This window comes from Acartia tonsa, chromosome 13 (genome assembly GCF_053477335.1).
Source record: "Acartia tonsa isolate MP-2025a chromosome 13, ASM5347733v1, whole genome shotgun sequence".
NCBI classification, from domain to species: Eukaryota; Metazoa; Arthropoda; class Copepoda; order Calanoida; family Acartiidae; genus Acartia; species Acartia tonsa.
Window position 1 is genome coordinate 82,578 of NC_137272.1, and position 22,856 is coordinate 105,433.

At 33.3% G+C, this 22,856-nt stretch overlaps 1 protein-coding gene and 1 long non-coding RNA gene across 2 annotated transcripts; both read left to right on the forward strand.

The window, feature by feature from the left end:
- Window positions 1–5,641: 5,641 nt before the first annotated feature.
- LOC145304368 (xyloside xylosyltransferase 1-like) lies at window positions 5,642–11,785 on the forward strand. Its single transcript, XM_080146234.1, has 7 exons — window positions 5,642–5,701; window positions 8,676–8,767; window positions 9,161–9,205; window positions 10,121–10,232; window positions 10,719–10,850; window positions 11,290–11,326; window positions 11,760–11,785. Exons 3-7 carry the CDS (start codon window positions 9,198–9,200, stop codon window positions 11,783–11,785), a joined length of 315 nt encoding a protein of 104 aa, XP_080002360.1. The 5' UTR covers window positions 5,642–5,701; window positions 8,676–8,767; window positions 9,161–9,197.
- A 1,029-nt stretch (window positions 11,786–12,814) lies between these two features.
- LOC145304094 (uncharacterized) lies at window positions 12,815–13,460 on the forward strand. Its single transcript, XR_013873975.1, has 2 exons — window positions 12,815–12,921; window positions 13,222–13,460. It is a non-coding gene; the product is annotated as an uncharacterized LOC145304094 (long non-coding RNA).
- The last annotated feature ends 9,396 nt before the right edge of the window (window positions 13,461–22,856 follow it).

A 22,856-nucleotide genomic window follows, 5' to 3' on the forward strand; every position in this document is an offset into this window, starting at 1 on the left:
CCCGATTAGGTAATAGATAATGGATAGTTTGTTTGATGAAAAAAAATTATTTCATTGGCAGAAAAAAATATTGAGAAGAAACATCAGTTAAAAAAAACAGTTTTAATAAATTTTTTTTGATGTTATAATTTTTCTTTAGAAGAAAATATCAGTCATTTTAATGAAAGAAATAGGAAGAATTTTATCATACAAAGTAATGAAAGGTAAGAAATGTTGGATCAACTGCAGTTTACGGTAAAATATTCCTGGTAACGAATATTTCTAAATAATTATGATTTTTAAAGGCTGCTAGCTGCCAAACGGCTGAACATACAGATCATACCCGCACACCATTTTAAGCGGCATAAGAAGGCCTACAAATAATTTTGAATAGCCAAGATCAAAAAAACGCGTAAAATAGGTCTTTTTCGCGCATACCTCTTCACTGCGAGATAATTATGCATTATTAATTTATGGCTATTCCAAGTTATTTGTAGGCCTTCTTATGCCGCTTAAAACAGTGTACAGGGCATGATCTGAACGTTAAGTCTTTTGGCAGCTAGCAGCCTGTAAAATTAATAATTTTTTGGAAATATTCGTTACCAGGAATAATTAACCGTGAACTGCAGTTGATCCGAAATGTTTTATAAGATTGGAAATAAAGATCAATAAAATCAATGGTTGGATGCAATGGATATAGAGTATACGTGGATATTAGGACATAGGAAAAATTGTCGTCAATTTAGGTTGCTAACATAGACTTCATTTCTTGGTCAGTTTATTCATCCAGTAGTAGGAGGTGAGGGGATTAGAAAGTTATTAGAGAGTACATGTTATCTGGTGTAAGATAAATGTAATAATAAATCCATTTAGAAAGCTTATGTTTAAAATTTTAACAATTACAACAAAATATATTGAAAACCATAGTGTTGCATTTTGAATTTTTAACATTTTTTAACACTCCAAATTATTCTTTGTTAATCTTAAATTTGTTGTATTGCCAGGAGGAAAGGATGAAAGTGTAGCTAAACAAGATTGGAAATTTCCAAGGTAATATACATTTATTTTATTTTAAAAATAGTTTATTTTTCAACCTATTTTTAAAAAAATACACTATTCTAAGACATGGAAATATATTTCGATTTTAGCAATCATTTTCAAATAATTTTGCCTAAAAAAATATAGGTATGAGACATTAGATAACAGCAAATATGATCAAAGATATTAAACATAAATTTACATAAAACAATTTCACAAATCATTTTGAACCTTATCACCAAAAAATCTAAATGACAACTGGAGAAATTTGAAAAAAGAGAATAAAACATGACTTTTTATGAGGAGGAGAAGGGAATAATTGTAGGAGAAAGATAAAACTGGGAGGAGAAAAATAATGGTGGTTTATACAGGGCGTTTAAAAAAAAACTGCGTTTTCCGGTTTTGGGAAACAACCAGTAGGAGTATGAAAAAAATAATTATATATTCTTATTCTCTATAAAAATATGGATTAATTTTATAAAAGGTGTTTATTGATTACTCTAAAAACAACGGCGCATTTTAGAGTTGATCAATTCTAAAAAGCATGAATGATAATTTTTTCGGTCAGTTTTTAAGGCTTTTTATATTGTTTTATAAAAAAAAATACTATTCCTATCTGTCTAAAATGATAAACAAACATATTTTATTTTCATTTCAATTTTTATTCAACTTATTTACAGGTTTACTGAAACATAAAATGCATTTTTTTATCATAGACAAAATCTTTAAACTTTAAACTCTCCGCCCACTTTTGGCATCTAATTGAACGTTCCATTAACGGACATTTATAATCCACCCCTCCCCTCTTCAAATACGGATCAAATGTTTAATATTTACGGTCAAACCATAAATCTCAAGTGCATACATCAACATTTAAGCTATTAATTTGTAGGTTGCACTTTTAAGTAAATAAAACAAACTGCTGTAATTTTTTTGTTTTTAAAGATAACTTCTTGGGATAAAAAGTATTTTAATTTTTATGTTATAATCTAAAATACTATAAAGAGTTAGTCACCTAAAGTTTGTTCAACCAAGAGAAACGAGAAATATTGCAATTTGCAATTAAAGGATCTAAAAAGCGTTTTTCAGAGAAAAAAAGGGAAATAATGACAAAAAATTAAACATGCACTTTCATTTAACCATTTACCATATTATTAATGGGATTTTAAAACTTTTTTCTCAAAAATTTACAAGTTATTTCAATCAAATTGATATATCAAATTTAACATCAAGCATTTTTCTCCTACATGTACCTATCAGAAAAGCCGTATTTTTAGAGATATTAAAAAACACCTTAAGCAAATCTGGTGTACATTTATACATAGAATATGGACCTATAATCATTTTTTTCATACTCCTACTGGTTGTTTCCCAAAACCGGAAAACGCAGTTTTTTTTAAACGCCCTGTATATAAATATACATAAATTTAACATTTTTTCAATAAACGTGTAGTGTAGATGAAAACAAGAAATGTATAAATATAGATGTATAACAAAACAACTGTACCTGGATTATTTTCTGCCCTTTTTAGTGACTTGGCTGTGTTTCTATTCCCGACGCTATTGGTTGATTTTCAAAGACCCAAATAAAAATCGGCACAGGGTCCTCCAGGTGGGGACAGTTATCTAACCCCTCCCCCTCTATAGATTTACTCTACTATGAAGACAAACACTTGGCAGCTGCATGCAGTTGTTACAACATCCTCTGCTGCAGCCAGCTTGCCTAATATGCTACAACATAACAAGGATGACAACATCCATAAAAGCGAAGCACTGAAACGGTAGGACAAACAGACATGAAAACTTATATAGTGTCAGAACTGAATAATCAGAATATAAATGTATAAGAGTTAAACCAAAATTGTCAGTAAATTTGTTGAAAAACTGCTTTTTACAGGATAATGTTTATGGACATACTTACATATTTAGGACTTGATTATAGAGTTGATTCGCTGATAACATTATACTTTGTTGTCCCAGGAATCAGTATACCAAAAATCAGATCAATCGGATGATTAGATCACATAAAAATTTGTTGTTAAAAAAGTAAAAAAATCAACATGTTTAAAATGGACGTACGGAAATTTTGGTAATGATTATTGACAATTCTAACATGCCTAAATTAACGAAAAAAAGCTATCCGTTACGGACGGACAGACCGACCCTAATTATAGAAAAGCTTCGCTTTTAAAAATTCTCAAATTATTATTTCACAATCTGCAGTCACAACCACCACTCTCTAAAAAAATTTCAGCACAGCCCCCTAAAAAAGACAAAAAAAATGTATAGTTGGTTATTTATCGCATCGTATTTTAGACATTTTTTTGATGAGATGATTTTTCAGTATGGCTAAGAACCGGCTCTAATCCAGCGGGTTTCGAAGCAATGCTGGCTTATAAATTTCTGAATTTAATTAAGGTTTACAATAGAATATCTCTCTGATGAATATTACAAGACACATTATGCTAATGAACTAGGGAAACAGTTTTAATTATTAATTTGTAAAGTGTTTGAACTATGCTTTGGTTAATAAAATATGTAAGACTAGCGGGATTTTCTAGTGGTGATTTATGTTAGGGGGGTGGTGGTAACCTCACCCCCCCCCCAAAAAAAAAAAGTTTTTAACCTTCCTAAAACCTATGAGAAGCTACATTGTAAAGGAGAACCATATCGGTTAGAGATATCCTTCAGTACAGACACACACATTGAGATCCTGTTACTTATTACTTATCAAGATTATTTTTGTCACATGTAAATCGAAAAAAAAATTTTGTGAGCCATTATGTTATTCTACAAATCTATTTTGCACTTTAAAAAGTAAAGACAATAACTTTTTTGTGTTTGTGTATGTGTGTAACCAAAAAATTTATGACACTGAATTTCTAATTATTTTACTCAAGAAAAGTTATTTAAAGCATCGTTTTGTGGTCAGCTTTCTGTTGATATCTATTTATGATACAAAAAAGAACAATGTTTGTCTGTCTGTTTGTAGCGAAGGATCTCGCTAACCGCTGAACCGATCGGGTTCTCCTTTACAGGGTAGCTTCTCATAGGTCCCGGGAAGTTTTATAGCTATTTTCTTGGGGGGTGGGACACCCCCAACCCCCCCAAAATATGAAAAATACCCCCCCCCAAAAAAAAAAAAATTTTTTTTTTAAAACTAAAATAAAGGGGTCGACTAGCCCCCCCCCCCAAAAGAATTTTTTTTTATTTCTTTTAAATCTAAAATACGAAAAATTGGTTTAATTAAACCTCTTGGGGCTAGGGGCGAAGCCGCTAGTTAAAAAAAGGAATAAGATTAAAACTGATATTGATTTTAAAATCTTTATTTTCTATTCGTAAAATGTTTTCTATAATTCGATGTTATACATGATTTTTCAGTATGGGTGAGAACCGGTAACAATCCACCGGATATAAATTGGTTTCGAAGCAATACTGGAAAAAAGAAATATGGCTTAATTTAATATTAATTGTCCTCTTCCTCCCTGTAAATTAAGAAAAAAAAATATTAAAACTGTTGTAAAATGTAGAGGATTACTATGAAACTTTCTGCACCGAAGATTATTATTCTATTGTCAAGGAAATTATATTTCTTAAATTTTAGAGACATATATGTATATATGTAAAGAACAAGGATGACAACATCCATAAAAGCGAAGCACTGAAACGGTAGGACAAACGGACATGAACACTTATATAGTGTCAGAACTGAATAATGAGAATAAAAATATATAAGAGTCGAAGCAAAATTGTGAGTAAATTTGATGAAATACTGCTTGATACAGGATAATGGTTATGAACATACTTACATTTTTAGGACTTGATTAAAGCGTTGCTTTGCTTATAACATTGTACTTTGTTGTCCCAGAAATCAATATACCAAAAATCAGATCAATTGCATGATTAGATAAAAATAAAGAAATAAAGAAAATAATAAAAAAAGGAAAAAAATCAACATGTTTAAAATGGACGTACGGACATTTTGGTAATGATTGTAGAGTTTCTACGCTTTCTAAATCGTACCTAACTACTAAAGGAATCACCATGCAAAGTTTGAAATCGATAGGAAAATTCTAAAATGCTTAAATTATCGGAAAAAACTATCCGTTACGGACGGACGGATGGACGGACCGACTCTAATTATAGAAAAGCTTCGCTTTTAAAAATCAAAATTACGTGCCAAAAAAGCGAAGCTGTTAAAAATTATGGATGCAACCTATAGGGCCAAGAAATGAGAGAGTTAGATAAAGAAGAAGAAAAAATGAAAATAAGTGTTGTTAGCTCTGATGTTATACATGATTTTCCATTATGGCTTGATCCGGTTCTAGTCTAGCGGATATTATTCGCTTTCAAAGCCATACTAAAATAGTTATAAATCGTATCATATCATAGACATCTTTAGGCGGATTAAAACCAGTTTTGCTAGCCTCTAGAGGCCGAATACCAGGGCTAACAAAACTATCTATATCTAAACTATATATTTATTATCTTTATTTTAATATTCGTGGAAAGTTGCCTGTAACCAGTTATAATCGCTTTTGAAGCCCTACTGGACACTTAATTTTGATTGAATTATGAAAACAATTTAAATCATCTGAAATATTTTTAAAATGAAAAAAAGGTTCCGAATACCACAAATACCTTTCTAGAGCTGGAATTTTCACCTGGTCATGAGTGTAAGCAGGTACGCCTACCAGATATCTTTATGTTTGTCCGTCAAGATCTCCAACAACTTAACTTCACTTTAGGGAAGCTTCACATAGGTCCGGGATGATTTTAGGCTAGTTACTATCTTTATATTTTATGACTCCTGAGATATTGGATTGTTGTAGGATTTTGTTTACCTACTAACCACTCCCTTCCCCTAGCCTCACACAAACACAACTCTTTAATTAATAAGCCCCTGGATGCTAGTGGCACAACCACAACCACCAATTCCTTCGCCCATGTACTCCAAGGTACGACTAGGGAGGTAAGGAAAATAAGAGGGGAGCCAAAGGGGGTATAGGGAAGTTCTTCTCTCACCCCCATGACAATAGATGTATAAACGGATAGCTAACCCCAAAACTTTTTCAAGGACCTAAAGTATTGCAGAATGTTTTTTAACGATAAGAATTTTTGTTTTCTCACTTAGCTGCTAGAAAGCTCATAAGCTGTCATTGGAATAAGGTTTGAAAGAACTTTAGTAGGAGAGGGGTAGGTTTCTGGTAGAATCCGTAAAGGTGTTTGTTTTAAGGCTTAAAAATAGTAGTAGAACGATAATATTCACTAATTATGTGTATTTCTTATTGAAAAGAACTATAGACAAATTTTTTTTAAGTTAACATAAATTTTTATCGTTCTACTACTGTTTTTAACTTATAACACATAACCTTTACGGATTTTACCAGAAACCTAACCCTCTCTTAATCAAAATCTCCAAATCTTTCTAAAAATGAAAAACCCTCTATAAATTTTAGGGTCTAAGCTGTCAAATTTATCGGGCAATTCGGTTGTGTTGCAATAGTTCTATAAAGTCATATACCTAACTTTGTTCCCATGACAAAAGACTGTGCACGCATCTGCTTAAGAATACCCAAAGCTTGGATCAACATTTCACCCTCTTAGTCATTTTACAACATACAGAAAATTGTAGAGTAGCCTTGCAAGGGAGAAAAGTAGATCCTAATTTAACTTCTATATTATTTTCCAAAGAAACATCAAATAAATAGATAATCCAGATAAATCTAGTTATGTTTAAAATGATTAATAATTATGTGCTTATAACTTTTCCACCAATAGAATATGCTTATTATTTTGCCTTCTTATTTATGATGAAATTATATAATTCTTTTTAAAATAAAGATTTATAAAAACATCTGGTTAAGTTTGAATTCAATAAGCTGGAAGGCACCATAAGAGTTTTCCACGAGTTAACACATGAAAAAATAAGCCTTCCCCCATGTCATAATTTTACCCACATATGTGCAAATTAATACTTCCCTTTAAAGATCTCTCTTTATGCATTTAGTCGTTGAATCAAAACTTAATCCTTTTTATGGTAATTCCTACAAAACCACGAAAATAGTTAAATCAATAGTCAAATATTTTCTAGTATAATAATAACAATGGTGTGGTTTTTCTGGTTTCAGAGAGTTTCTGCTTGTGATCTTATATAAGTTTAATAGTTCTTTAAGATCACGAGAACAGTTATTGACTTAAATCTCTCAAGCATAGGACTCGTTGAAATCACTGATTCCATATCTTCATTTTTATCATGTGCAGAAATACAATGTGATCACTTTACAATTTTTAATTTGTTATCTTGTCACTTTGTATAAACACCCAATGATTTTTCAAATGTCTCAAAGAGAAGTTAAAAGAGAAGCATTTGGTGATACTCTGCTTGGATAGTAGGCTCTGCCCAGTTAGCTGGGAAGTCAGGCCTATAAAATGCGGCCCATTCGGGCTATACAGTCAGTTGTGATATAGCACGTCAAATCACCAGTCGAATTTCTTAAGGGATAAGTCGGGTTAAATCTTTGACTAGAACTTAGCTTGAGTAAAACTTCTCTCTGAGATTTTTGGCCATAACATACCTAAAATAAAATAGATTTTGTTAAATAAAATTATTCAATTTCCTTAAAAATAAAAATCTGAGATATTAAAAAACTTTGTTTATATTTTAGGTATAGGGGGGAAATAATAGGGTTTAAGCCCCTATGGGCTAATATTAATAGGTAGTTATTAAGATTAGGTACAAAGAATAATATTTGTTCGGACCTTAAGATATCACAATAGAATCCATATTCCGGAATCGCCTGATGGATCTGAGGCTCTGACAGGTTTTATTCTTTTAGCAGTATAATTCCATAAGATAACACCAAAGACGACATAAAAGTTGTCTAAAGGCTGGTTAGTGAACCTACACGGGGATCTTACTCTGAGGTTGGACGGAATTTTATTTCTCAATAATTTTGTACTAAGTTTCTGACATAACACCAGAGACGACCTAACGTTATCTCACGGTTGGTCAGCCGGGTCTGCACGCCCAGATCTAGCTTATTCGACGAACCTTAGTATAAAATATTAGGGAATTTTGTATATTTGACGCCAAGACTTTAAGATAACACCATAGGCTACCTAATCGTGGTCGAAGGTTGGTTAGTGAATCCGCTACAATATAGTGTAAGTCGGTGAGATCTTACTCTATAGATCTTGGCCTAAAATATTTAATTAAAATTTTATAGGGCATCAAAAACTTAAAAGTTTGATTTCCAATAGACGTATGATCGTTGATATACATTCCTGAAACCGTTGATAACACGCTATTTTCGGAATAGGGTTTTTAGGCAAATTATATATCTACTGTTTAGTAATCTATTATCTAGTGATTTGGTTTTTGAGTATAAATAGTCATTTCATTGGATGGTATTTCTAATCAGACAGATATTAGTGTTTCACTGAATCGAGCTTGGACCGGGAGAGGAGGTGAGAGCGCTGCGCCTTGGCCATAGTAGTGTGACTGAAGGACGCGACTGTTCCGGGAACCGGGTAGTGAAGCAAGCTTATTATATAGCTTTCCTTAAAAGTGCAACAATGTTGACCTCTGATGTCTGAGTTATTAATCTTTAGACAAAAAACCTTACTGCTTCATATAATAGGTTAATTTATTTTAGGCTATATACTGGTTTTCTCAGTTTTTATTATGGAAGACTTTACCAAAGTACATCAATAAAATTATCATTTTTGATGTGGATCTTAGGTTTAGGTAAATATATCCAGAGTAGCCTCAAAGCGGATTAATATCTTCTGGATTAGTTCCGGTTCTCAGCGATATTGAAAAATCATGTATTTTAGACAATGTCCCTCAAATATTAAAAATTAAAATTCATAAAATTAATACCAGTTTTGTTAGCCTGGGCCTTCAGTCCCTATTTCTAACAAAACTGGATTTGATTTATAATTTTTCTTTTTATTTACAATGCGATAAATAACAATTATTTGTATAGAAATTTTATTTTAAATAAATATATTCATGTTCATTTTTTTAAAGAGACCCTAAAATCTTATTACGTTTTTTCTCACAAAAATAAAAATTAAATAGAATCAGAAGTTTAAGTTTAAGAATTAGTTTTATTATAAAACAAAATTTTTTTTTTAGAACTGATATAATAGAACTCTACAATTTCTTTGATCAAATGAAAAGGTAAGAATTAATCAACCTCAAACTTTTCATTAGACCTTAGATAGAATTTTTACATCTATATATCTATCAAACTATCTGTATTGGTAATTTAGTGGTTTTCAGAAAAGAAAGAAAAATCTTTTTTGATATTTTGATTGGTTGACCTGAATTTTGTTTGTATTTTAATGTCTCTTCTGAATAAGTTTTCAAAGACGACTTTTGTTGTGAATTTTGAGAATTGTGTGTGGCATTTTGATTGTTTACATACGCGTAGCATCATATTGTGTTTGGATTTTGTTGATAGAACAGGATGGTTCCTTTTTTTGAGTCAAAATGTTGTATTTTTGTGCATATGAGAGCTTGTGTAGTGGGATGAGGGCATGATAAATGAACTGAACAATACAGGTACCTGTTTTAGATTTATCCTTTTTAAACCCACCCAAAAGTAAGAAATTGCGTATTCAAGCATGGTATAACTAAAGAGGCATTTTAAACATATTTTTTAAGCCCTGATATTTTTAAAAATTTTGCTACACCTCAGAGTTTTTTATATACCAAAGAATTTTACTTTTTAGCTTTAATTTGAACAATGCCAAAGTGGTTATGAATGCAATTTAGATTTTTTCAAACTGAATATTAATAAGCATTTTGATATCTTATATATGACATTTATTAAACTGTACTAATTATGTATTTTTTGTTTTAGATTCACCACCGTTTTTTATCACTTCAATAAAACTGTTTTGTCAATTATCTCATTCCGGGCCAAGTATCTCTAAAACCTGGATCCGTCCTAATTGAAAAGTCGACTTGCAGCCGCGACACTATCTCTCTTGCTAACTTTCTATCTATCTACCTATCTCTCTATCTGTCTTTCTATCTATATATCTGTATATAAATCTATTTGCCTATCTTACTATCTATCTATTTACCTAGGGATGAGTTTATTGGAATAGGAAAAGATTGGGGAGACTTTATGATAGAGACAGAATGGTATAATCAGGAATATTCGAACAATATAGAAATTGGGGCTCCTGGTATATTTCAGGTTATTTACATTTTATATAAAAGATTAATCAAGAAAAGTCGTCTTTAATAACCAGAAAATACACGAAATTTGAGAACACAGTAATAGTGTCTGACTGATTATGACGTAACAAAAAAAATTAGCCAATGAGAGGCCTTTATTGACCAATGGTAAAATCTATAGTGGCCTCTCATTGGCTATTTTTTTTTGTTACGTCATAATCAGTCAGACACTATTACTGTGTTCGAAATTTGATCTCTAATATTTTTGAAATAATAAATATATTTTTCTAGAAACAATCCTATTAAATAAAGAAGTAAGTTTTTTTTCTGTAGCTTAGGATTTAGATAGCTACTGAGGTTTTTTTATAAGTAGGAATTAAGATGTTCAACTCTTTAAATCCTTCGAATCCAGAGCCACCACATCTTTAGGGCTTAACATGGGTCCTGTTTTGGTTTTATGCTATTTTTGAATGCTTGGAGCAAAACAATGGATTTGTAATTTCAGCATATGAATTCTGGAGTAGTTCTTCTTGATTTACAAAAGATTCGAGAAAACCCAATTCTACAAGATCTAATGAGTGCAAACAAAATGAAGAACTCCATGCTCAAATATAACATTCCATCCTGGGGGGATCAGGTAAACAATAAATGAAACCAATATGGTTCTCCTTTACAGTGTAGCTTTTCATAAGTCTTGGGAAGGTTTATAACTGTTTTGGGGATGGTTTTAGGATGTTTTTGCTTAAAATATAAATAACTATTAATTCAATTTCAACCACGTTTTTGTAACCATAGAATGCATTTCCTAATAATAACTTTAGCATTATGTGTCTCAGAGCCATCACTCAAACATTATCTTATGTTTAGTTAGTATAGTTATTTCTTTCATCGTATTATAAACAGCTTTCCATGGATATAGAATGTACAATTATAAGATTAAAACCAGTTATTTTAGCCCCGAGGTGCCGAAGACACGGGCTAAAAAAATGGTTTTAATATGATGCTAGACATAGTTTTTTTTGTATGGATGAGAACCAGTTCCTATCCACCGGATTCAAATTTTTATATTTGTTTAGATATTGTATACTGTAATAAATTGGGAACATCCAGATAGTATGTATTCAATAAGATATATATAAATTTTACGGATCTTTTATAAAAATCGTTTTTTTATGTAATTCTTTATTTAAAAGCGCAAATACAATTTGAATTAAATAATTTTGACCAATAGGATAGGTGGATTGGAAACTACCTGAGCTCTAATTGGTTGAATGATGTACCGCACTTCTCCAATCAGAGCGTAGATTGTTTTCAACCCACCAATCACAGATGTCAAAATAATTACTAAATAATTGTATTTGAGCTTTTAGATAAAGAATTACACAAAAACGAATTTTATAAAAAAAAATTCTTAAAATTTTCTGCAGATTTCAAATCTATTATATACATTAAAATTTTTTCCAACTTACACAGCTTAGTATTCAATGCAAAATTTTTTTTACCAATCCTAATTTTATTTATAACTGATAACATACAATTGTTTAAGGTATTTGTACTACCCTGCTCCTTTAATTATCAGGTATTACTAAAGAAAAACATTCAATTTAATTGTTTTTAAATACCCTTGCTTTTAACATTTTCTTTTTGTAATGAGTAAAAGGCCTATTCTTCACTGATTTTTTGCATCATATGATAAACAGCTTTCCCAGATTAACAAAATTAAAAATTTTAAGATTAAAACCAGTTTTGTAAGCCCCGAGGTGACAAAGCCTCGGTATAACAAAACAATCTTATGATTTTTATTTAATTATTCGTGAAAATTGTCTGTAAAACGTTGCTATAGAGGATTTCTCACTATGGCTGCGAACTGGTTCTAATCTTGTGGAAATTATTATTATTATTATTTGATTCTTCATTTGTCTTTATCATTTACTTACAAAAATTACATTTAAAGTGTAACAATATTAATTTAAAACTCATTCAAAATATTCAAGTTGGATAAAATTTGTTTATGTACACATATATAAAAGAATATTATTTGAAAATTACATTGGTTAAAACAAGATTTTCACATACTGTGACATTCCCTTTCTTTAGTCATATTTTAATTCTTCAAAAAGTAATAGTGGAACACATTTAAGATGTGATTGGCAGACTGAGTAAAGAAGGGAGGGGTAGGGACAGTTTTATCAAGAGCAGAATGCTCTAACACTGTTAGGTACAAGGGTCGCCAGAGGATGAATAAAGGATAATTTTCGACTGGTCCCTTACCTTGGTATTGTCCCTATAACTTAAGTCTCATATCCTGTGATATACCCTTAGCCCAATCATATAAGTCATCAATAAAGCCACCAAAAAAATAGTGTATCATATATAAGATGTGCTAGGCAGGCTGAATAAAGATGAGAGGGGCAGGGACAGGTATTCTGAAAGTAGACAGCTCTGACCCTGTTAGGTTTATGAGTCACCAGAGGATTAATGATGGGTCATTATCGACTGGTCCCTTACCTAGGTATTTACCCTGTAAAGCAAAATAGAGCTGACTAACAGAGCTGTGGTAATTGATCGGATTCGAAGCCATACTGGAAAAAATATTAATAGACTATTATCCTCAGCATACTTTTTAAAATTTTGTAGCACTTGCTTGCAGCATGTGGAAAGGTTGAGAAAGTTAAAGGTACAGAGAAGGAAAGAAATGTTTTTACAAGGTAAGTAAAATTTCCCTTCAAAAAAGCATTAAAATTGTGTCTTTTTCGATTTTTGAATATTGGGATATAGTAGGTCTTTCGTGGCAATGCCCCTTAAGGGGCGTTAATCCTATTTTCACAATACCTTTTCTCCTATTTCTAGCCCCAGGGGGGGGGGGGCTCTAACCCTGCGGTGCCAAATGCCTAACCTAACCTAAAATAACCAAAAGCCATTTTGAAAATACGATGAATCACTCCTTAAGGGGCATTGCCACGAAAGGGACTATATCCAAATATTGTATTATTATTTTTTTTTTGAAGGTATCAAAGAACAAGCTTTGAGACGTGTATTGGAGCTCCAAAGATTGAACATTTGGCTATGGATTTGGCCTCAAGATCTGATGATTATTTTAGTACTCTGTTTAAATATAATAATATTTTAAAATTATCTTTCCAATGCTGGAACAACTGTTGGACACATTGTTATTAACTTTTAATTCACAAAATTTCAGATAAAATGAAATGATTAATAATGGAAATAAATATAGATATATAACTAATATTTTTTTTAATATTCCTCTCATGCTTAATTCATATTTAGAAAGCAGAATATGGAATGCAGGAGCCGATCTTTTATGGTGGGAATTGGGGCCCGATCTGTAAGGGTTAAAAAACCAATCGCTTCACTTTTTCCAATATAAACCCTACAGTTTTGGTCAAAAACAGACAAAAAATGACCCAAATCATGTCCAAGCAATTTAGCAGCCATTGTCTTATCCCTTCAGATCCCTGAGTTAAAATATACATTTTCATAAGTAGCCCACTGTCCATAAAAGTATATGTGGTACCACTGCTAATTTTTAGAAAGTTTTTTTTTCAAATTAAGCTTGTTTCTCTTTGGGGTAAAGGATCCCCCGCAGGGGAAAAACTGCCTCCCCCCGCACACAATTTTTTCATCAATTAAAAAAAAGGGAGGGGTTGTTCGCAGGATGCGTGAAATTAACGAAAATTATGTAACACATTGTTCATATCATCAAAAATTGGAAGGAGAACTCCCCTCCCCCCTCATAACACAATACTAAAGGCTTCGCTAAAATGTCCGTTGCAAGGTTACACAAGCTAGTTGAAAGATAGCTACGCTCTTGACAAACAAGGATGACAACATCCCAGTAGCGCTGAGCACAAAATCATGGTTTGACAAATGGAAGTTATACAGCAGATGTTCAGTTGTTAGAATAATAAAAAGTATTTTAAGTATAAATTATGAAAGACAGACAGACTGACTGACAGACAAAGCAAATTATATACTGGAGGATGATTAATAAAAATCTTCACAAATAAATTCAACCATTTATCTTGAATAGCAGTTTTCCCCATTTCTAACAGACAGACAATTCCATTTATAGAGGAAATTTGCTACTATCAAACCCCTTCATTGCAGGAATCTAAAGGGTTAAGACAATGGCCAATAAATTGATGTACATTGTACATCCCTAATGATGATACACAATATTACACGTTCTTTAGATTACAATTAGTGGTTGAAACGTTTGAACAATCACCTAAATTAACTAACAAAACATAATTTACTAAAGTCCCCAAAGTTGTTAAATCAACGAATAAGAAAACGTTATTATAAAACTTTGGGGACTAGTGTAATAAATTTCCAATGTCCCTCTCTCTCTGCCTTCATTGACCCACATAAATGTATCTATATAAGTTACTTATCGCATCGTATTATAGACAGTTTTTTGCGGATTTTAAAAGGAAAATTCTAAGATTTAAATCAATTTGTTAGCCCTGAGGGGCCGCAGACAAGGCAATTCTTGGAAATTCATTCAAAAATATAAACAAACACATCAGGAAAGTAAGGGACGGAACAACGAAATAAATTTAATCTTGTGTTAATTTCTCCCTTCCCTCCTTTTTTCGTAATAACTATAAGCTACTAAAGGCTGAATCTTGTAATAATCAGAGAGATGATTAATTTACCATCCATTATACTATCCTTGGGATACCTGCACTTAGATAATGCCTACCCTCGCTATATACCCACACTATACCACTTACCCAGGGAAGGAGGAGACACTGGACTGTAAATTATACTTGTACCCAAAGTTTTAAAATCACATTTGCTTCAAGGTTTTTGGTTCTTTACTTCTATACAAAAACCCCCAAATGGCCCCCAAAAGTCGACTACTAAGGGGGGGGGGCGGGGGGAGGTTGATACATTATATTACTCTCCTTTGGGGTGAGTAACCCCACCAATATTAATATTTTTACCAAAAAAGCTTAGATATCTAATAAGATTATGAATTATATTCCGCATATGTCTGAGGACAAAAAACCTTTGGAAATGGTTATGGACGTCTAGAACTGATTCTACCGGCAGTACAGTGAACCAAGAACTCAATTTTAAAATTTTTACGGTTCTCTTCTTTGGGGGGGGGGAGGGTGAATTTCTCCCTCTGGTTGAGATAATGCCTCCAAATTTTAAAATGTTGTAGTACATGTCCCCAATAGTTTTTTGCGGATTTTAAAAGGAAAATTCTAAGATTTAAATCAATTTGTTAGCCCCGAGAGACCCACAAACAAAAATAGATTACGTTTATTATTTTGATTTAGAAAATTCTCTGTAATACGATGTTTTACATGAGTTTTAAGATTTGCTGAGAACCGGTTATAATCCAGCGGATATCAATCGGTTTCGAAGCATTTCTTGAAAATTCATTCCACAATATAAACAAATGTATCAAGGAAGTAAGGGACGGAACAATGAAAGTATAATTAATCTGCTGTCATTTCCTCCCCTCACCCCATTTCCCTCCAAATTTATAAGTTATATAAATGCTGAATTTTACTATAATTCGAGGGATTGATAATTTACATTAAATTGTTATATCTCTTAAATCCCTGCACAGACAATATACCCCTATACCCACACCCTTCTCACTTATTCAGGGAGAGAGGCATACTTGTACCCAAAGTTTTTCTTTCCAGTTTTGGATACTTTTTAAAGTCTTGATAGTTGGGTTCATACTAGGAATGTCTTTTATAAAAGAGGAAATTTTGTTATCATGATTAAGAGTGAAGATAAATGTATGGTCCATTGTCTTATCCCTTAAAATCCTGCACTTGCCCAACAAGCTTTTTTTTACTGCCTGATAAGTCTATTCATGGTGTCCAAATTTGTTAGATCAAAATTTAATTTTTTTAGATACATACATGATACATTTTATCTGTAATCCTATATTAAAAAGTAGGAATTATTTTTTGTCTGAAGCTAAAGACATACTGGTCCAAATTGGTTGTTATTAATAGGTAAGCTTTATACATGTCTTTGGGTGGTTTTAGACTATTTTCCTAGAGGCTTTGGCGAAGCAACAAGTAATACTATAAGGTGTTATAATATATGTATGTGTAATGCCTATTAAGATCTTGTAAATATTTAGACAATTCGTGTTAGTTTGGCTTAAGTCCAACCAGGTTTTAGGCTATATTTGAGCGGACACAAAATAACCCAAGTAATTTTTTCAATAAAAAGTTACCAAAACCTTTTTCTATTAAAAAGTAATGAAATTTGTCTGTCTGTCTATGTTTTCAGATAAAGCTTATGATCTTACTAACCACTGAACCAATTGGGGCATATGACATGTATAAATAAAATATACTAATTTATAATTTCTGGATTTAGGCTATTTTATTGCGGGAATGAGACACCACTCTCCAACAAAATATTGTCTTTAAAAAGTAAGTTAAAATGTTATTGTTTTCTTTTAGTAAGTTAAAATGTTTTTGTTTTCTTTTAGTAAAGTTTTAGTTTGGCAACCTTAACATCCAATACTAGTCTGACTCAGTGCTTGGGTTGCTTTAAAAGTTGAAATATCAATCCAGTTTGTGTTTATTTTATCAAAAAGGAAGAATTGAAAACAGTTTACTCTGTTAGTCATAAGATTTGTTCAGACTTATTTATACATATACTATATTATTATGTGATTTGCAGTATAAGGTACTAATAGTATTTATCCCATCGAATTATTAAAAATTTTCCGCAATTATTAAAATTTTAAACTAAGATTAAAATCAGTTTTGTTAGACCCTAGATTCCGGGGATCCAGGCTGTCAAATCTGGTGTTAATTTTATGATTTTTTTCAGAATGAATGAAAACCGGTTCTAATTCAGCAGATATTAATCAGTTTTGAAGCAATACTGGAATTATAATTACAGATTTAAAAGTATATATAAAAAAGCATTTTATCCTATCCTTATTATAAAGTAACAGGATGTCTATTTGTCTATGTGTTTGTGTGTATGTTTGTACTGAAGAATCTCGCTAACCGCTGAACTGATCGAGTTCACCTTTACAGGGTAGCTTCTCATAGATTCCGGGAAGGTTTATAACTATTTTGGAGGAGGGTACCACCACCCTTTTAAGATAAATCACAAAATAATTGAGAAAAAGTTACGTAGAGACTTAGTTGCAACATAGAAAAGATTACATATTTTGAATAAAAAAACAAACATTTAAAGTGCCACTAGAGGCATCTAGAGGCGTAGCCGCCAGTAGTATATAAAAAAGTAAAGTTTTTCCTGTCTGAAGCTTAAAATTTCCATAACTACACTGAACAAAATGAGTAAGGGAAGCTTCACATCGGTTTTTAAAAAAGACTTTGAATGGTTTTAGGCTATTTTTCATCATTAGGATAAAAAGCCTCTAGTGTCTTAAAATTGTCCACATAAGAAAACTTGGGTCATGTGAAGGAAACGAAGTGGCGGGTTTTGTCGTATTTTCACAGTAGCTTTTGAAAGATTATTTTAGGTTAGGGGATGTGATTGCCCTGCAGGCTTAGAGCCCCCCGTAGCGGCTAGAAATAGGATAAAAGCTGCTGTGAAAATATGACGAAACCCGCAACTTCGTTTCCTTCACATGACCCGAAAACTTTACTGAACCTTACAAGGGATCTAGAGGGATAGGACAATGACCGATAAATTGATGTATATTTCCAATGCAATGATTATAAACAATCTTGTCCCTTGTGTAGATTAAAATTAGTGGTTGAAACGTTTGAACACTCAACTTAATGAATGAACCAATCGAAATTCGCTAAAGTCTCCAAAGTTTTAAGGCGACGAATAATAAAACATTATTATAAAACTAGTGTAATAAACAGGCTATCGTTCTTTTATCTCTCTTTGTCCTACTTATATATATCCAAATTGTTGATAACTTATAATGTTGTTATTATGATGCGTATGAACAAAATTGTCCTTATTTAACAAACACATCTTACATATAAAAGTACCAGAATGTTTGTCTATCTCTGTGTTTGTACTCAAGGATTTCGTCAACAGCTGGATTGATATGGTTCTCCTTTGCTGTAAAGCTTTTTATAAGGTCATAGAAGATTTATAACTATTATGGGGAAAGTACCTTAACCCTGCACTAGGAAAATAATCTCACCCCCCAAAAAAATTTACTCTTTCTTTTTTATTTTTTTCTCAAAGATTTCTTCTTAATTCTATGTATTGCTTTATCAAAAAATTAAGATTTTCTATTATTAGGGTCAGTCTGTCCGTCTCTCATTGTTAATTTTGGCATGTTTTTTTTGACAATGATTCCTTGGACAAAACCATATGATATTTTAAAAGTTCTTAAAAGTAAGTGTTAATTTACATACAATTTTGTTTAGAGTTTTAAATTTATATTATGCTTATTAAATTCTCACACTCTATAAGTGTTAATGTTCATTTGCCCCAATGTTTCATTGCTTCGCTTTTATGGATGCTGTCATCCTTGTTATTTTGTAAAAACCCTTTTGATGCTTACCAACACCCCTTCCCCATGTAAATATCTGTGCACGCAACTGGTTGTGAATATGTATGTATACACAGAGAGAGAGAGAGAGTCTACAAAGTTTTTGATAACGTTTTTTTTATTCGTTGGCTTCACAACTTTGGCGACTTTAGTGAAATTTGATTGGTTTATTCATTAAGATGATTGTGCTAACGTTTCAATCAACCAATAATTTTGATCTACAGAAGGGTAATTTTGTGTATGTCTGATGTATACAGCAGATATTTCAATTTTTGTTGAAATAGTGGCCCCATCCCTTCCCCTTTCCCCGGTAAATATCTGCATAAAAGCAGAGAGAGAAGACAATTGGCTGTTTATTACACAAGTCCCAAAAGTTTTATAATAACGTATTCTCATTCGTTTGATTGACAACTTTGGGTACTTTATTGAATTTTGATTGATTAGCTCATTAAGTTGAGTGCTTAAATGTTTCTGCCACTAATTTTAATCTACAGATATTTTGTGTATTATCATTTCGGATGTACATTACTTTATCGGCCATTGTCGTATCCCTTTAGATCCCTGTTGTATACAGCAGATATTTCAATTTTAGTTGAAATAGTGGCCCCTAACCTAAAGTTATACTACAACGCATATTTCATTTGAAGATGAAATAATAAACTTGAAATGGTCACTTACACTCCCCACCCATTATCTGTGCACGCAAATGGCTTAAACAAAGGTACATGGTACCAGATATTTCATTTTATGTAGAAATAACACCCTCAAATATTTTCCTTATCATGAAGTAACAGGATCTGTGTGCGTGTGTGTGTGTACCAAAGGATCTCGCTATTCTCTGAACCAATATGGTTCTTCTTTACATTATAGCTTCTCATAGGTCTTGGGAAAATTTATAACCTTTACAAAAAAATATTAATTTCAACTTTTGGTTATTAAAAACTATAATTGCAAGTGAGGGTCTACTTACCCACCTCTTTCCTTGAGTGAGCCTAAAGGCCTCTAGGGGCGTACCCGCAAGTCTTTATTATCATACAAAAACAATTTTTTAAGTGAATTTTTTCTACATTTAAGAATTGGTTCTTAATTCCGTCCGTAGTAATGGTTGGTTCTTATTATTAATTAAGGCATGTAAGAATTATCCTAAGGGTTTCAAACTTGTTTTGTTTTATCAAATCTCCGATATAAGTAATCGAAGCATCTACTAGCCTAAAACCTGGCCTTGATTAATAACAAAATCTCCTAAAAATGGCTTACAATTATTTTAATAAATTCTACTGTATTCAAAGAAATAAGTTCGAAAGGGGAAAGAATAGCCTAAAACCATCCCTTGACCTAAAAGAGGCCTCCCTAAAAAGAAAAACTCAATCAGTTCAGTAATTGTTTACTTCTTAAACTTTAGACAAAAAAATAATACTTGTAAAAAAGTAACAGAAAACCTGTTTGTCTTTGCACGAAAAGATCACGCTAACCGATATGGTTCTCATATTGATTAAAAAACCTAAAGTTATATACTTTAAATAAAATAGCTTTGAAAAGATTTATAAAGTTGTGTTTACAGGGCGGCAAGGGACAGTCACACACACATACACTTCTAACGCACACACATACACTCACTTCTAACGCACACACACACACTACGTTCTTTACACACCCACAATATGCAACCAACTCCAACACACACACACTTACTCAATTCTAACGCACTTACACACACACGTACACTCACTTCTAACGCACACACACACACTACGTTCTTTACACACCCACAATATGCAACCAACTCCAACACACACACACTTACTCAATTCTAACGCACTTACACACACACGTACACTCAATTCTAACGCACGCACGCCCACACTACGTTCTTTACACACACACAATAAGCAACCAACTCCAACACACACACACTTACTCAATTCTAACGCACTTACACACACACGTACACTCAATTCTAACGCACGCACGCCCACACTACGTTCTTTACACACACACAATAAGCAACCAACTCCAACACACACACACTTACTCAATTCTAACGCACTTACACACACACGTACACTCAATTCTAACGCACGCACGCCCACACTACGTTCTTTACACACACACAATAAGCAACCAACTCCAACACACACACACTTACTCAATTCTAACGCACTTACACACACACGTACACTCAATTCTAACGCACGCACGCCCACACTACGTTCTTTACACACACACAATAAGCAACCAACTCCAACACACACACACTTACTCAATTCTAACGCACTTACACACACACGTACACTCAATTCTAACGCACGCACGCCCACACTACGTTCTTTACACACCCACAATATGCAACCAACTCCAACACACACACACTTACTCAATTCTAACGCACTTACACACACACGTACACTCAATTCTAACGCACGCACGCCCACACTACGTTCTTTACACACACACAATAAGCAACCAACTCCAACACACACACACTTACTCAATTCTAACACACTTACACACACACGTACACTCAATTCTAACGCACGCACGCCCACACTACGTTCTTTACACACACACAATAAGCAACCAACTCCAACACACACACACTTACTCAATTCTAACGCACTTACACACACACGTACACTCAATTCTAACGCACGCACGCCCACACTACGTTCTTTACACACACACAATAAGCAACCAACTCCAACACACACACACTTACTCAATTCTAACGCACTTACACACACACGTACACTCAATTCTAACGCACGCACGCCCACACTACGTTCTTTACACACACACAATAAGCAACCAACTCCAACACACACACACTTACTCAATTCTAACGCACTTACACACACACGTACACTCAATTCTAACGCACGCACGCCCACACTACGTTCTTTACACACACACAATAAGCAACCAACTCCAACACACACACACTTACTCAATTCTAACGCACTTACACACACACGTACACTCAATTCTAACGCACGCACGCCCACACTACGTTCTTTACACACACACAATAAGCAACGAACTCCAACACACACACACTTACTCAATTCTAACGCACTTACACACACACGTACACTCAATTCTAACGCACGCACGCCCACACTACGTTCTTTACACACCCACAATATGCAACCAACTCCAACACACACACACTTACTCAATTCTAACGCACTTACACACACACGTACACTCAATTCTAACGCACGCACGCCCACACTACGTTCTTTACACACACACAATAAGCAACCAACTCCAACACACACACACTTACTCAATTCTAACGCACTTACACACACACGTACACTCAATTCTAACGCACGCACGCCCACACTACGTTCTTTACACACACACAATAAGCAACCAACTCCAACACACACACACTTACTCAATTCTAAGGCACTTACACACACACGTACACTCAATTCTAACGCACGCACGCCCACACTACGTTCTTTACACACACACAATAAGCAACCAACTCCAACACACACACACTTACTCAATTCTAACGCACTTACACACACACGTACACTCAATTCTAACGCACGCACGCCCACACTACGTTCTTTACACACACACAATAAGCAACCAACTCCAACACACACACACTTACTCAATTCTAACGCACTTACACACACACGTACACTCAATTCTAACGCACGCACGCCCACACTACGTTCTTTACACACACACAATAAGCAACCAACTCCAACAACCACACACACACTTACTCAATTCTAACGCACTTACACACACACGTACACTCAATTCTAACGCACGCACGCCCACACTACGTTCTTTACACACACACAATAAGCAACCAACTCCAACACACACACACTTACTCAATTCTAACGCACTTACACACACACGTACACTCAATTCTAACGCACGCACGCCCACACTACGTTCTTTACACACACACAATAAGCAACCAACTCCAACACACACACACTTACTCAATTCTAACGCACTTACACACACACGTACACTCAATTCTAACGCACGCACGCCCACACTACGTTCTTTACACACACACAATAAGCAACCAACTCCAACACACACACACTTACTCAATTCTAACGCACTTACACACACACGTACACTCAATTCTAACGCACGCAC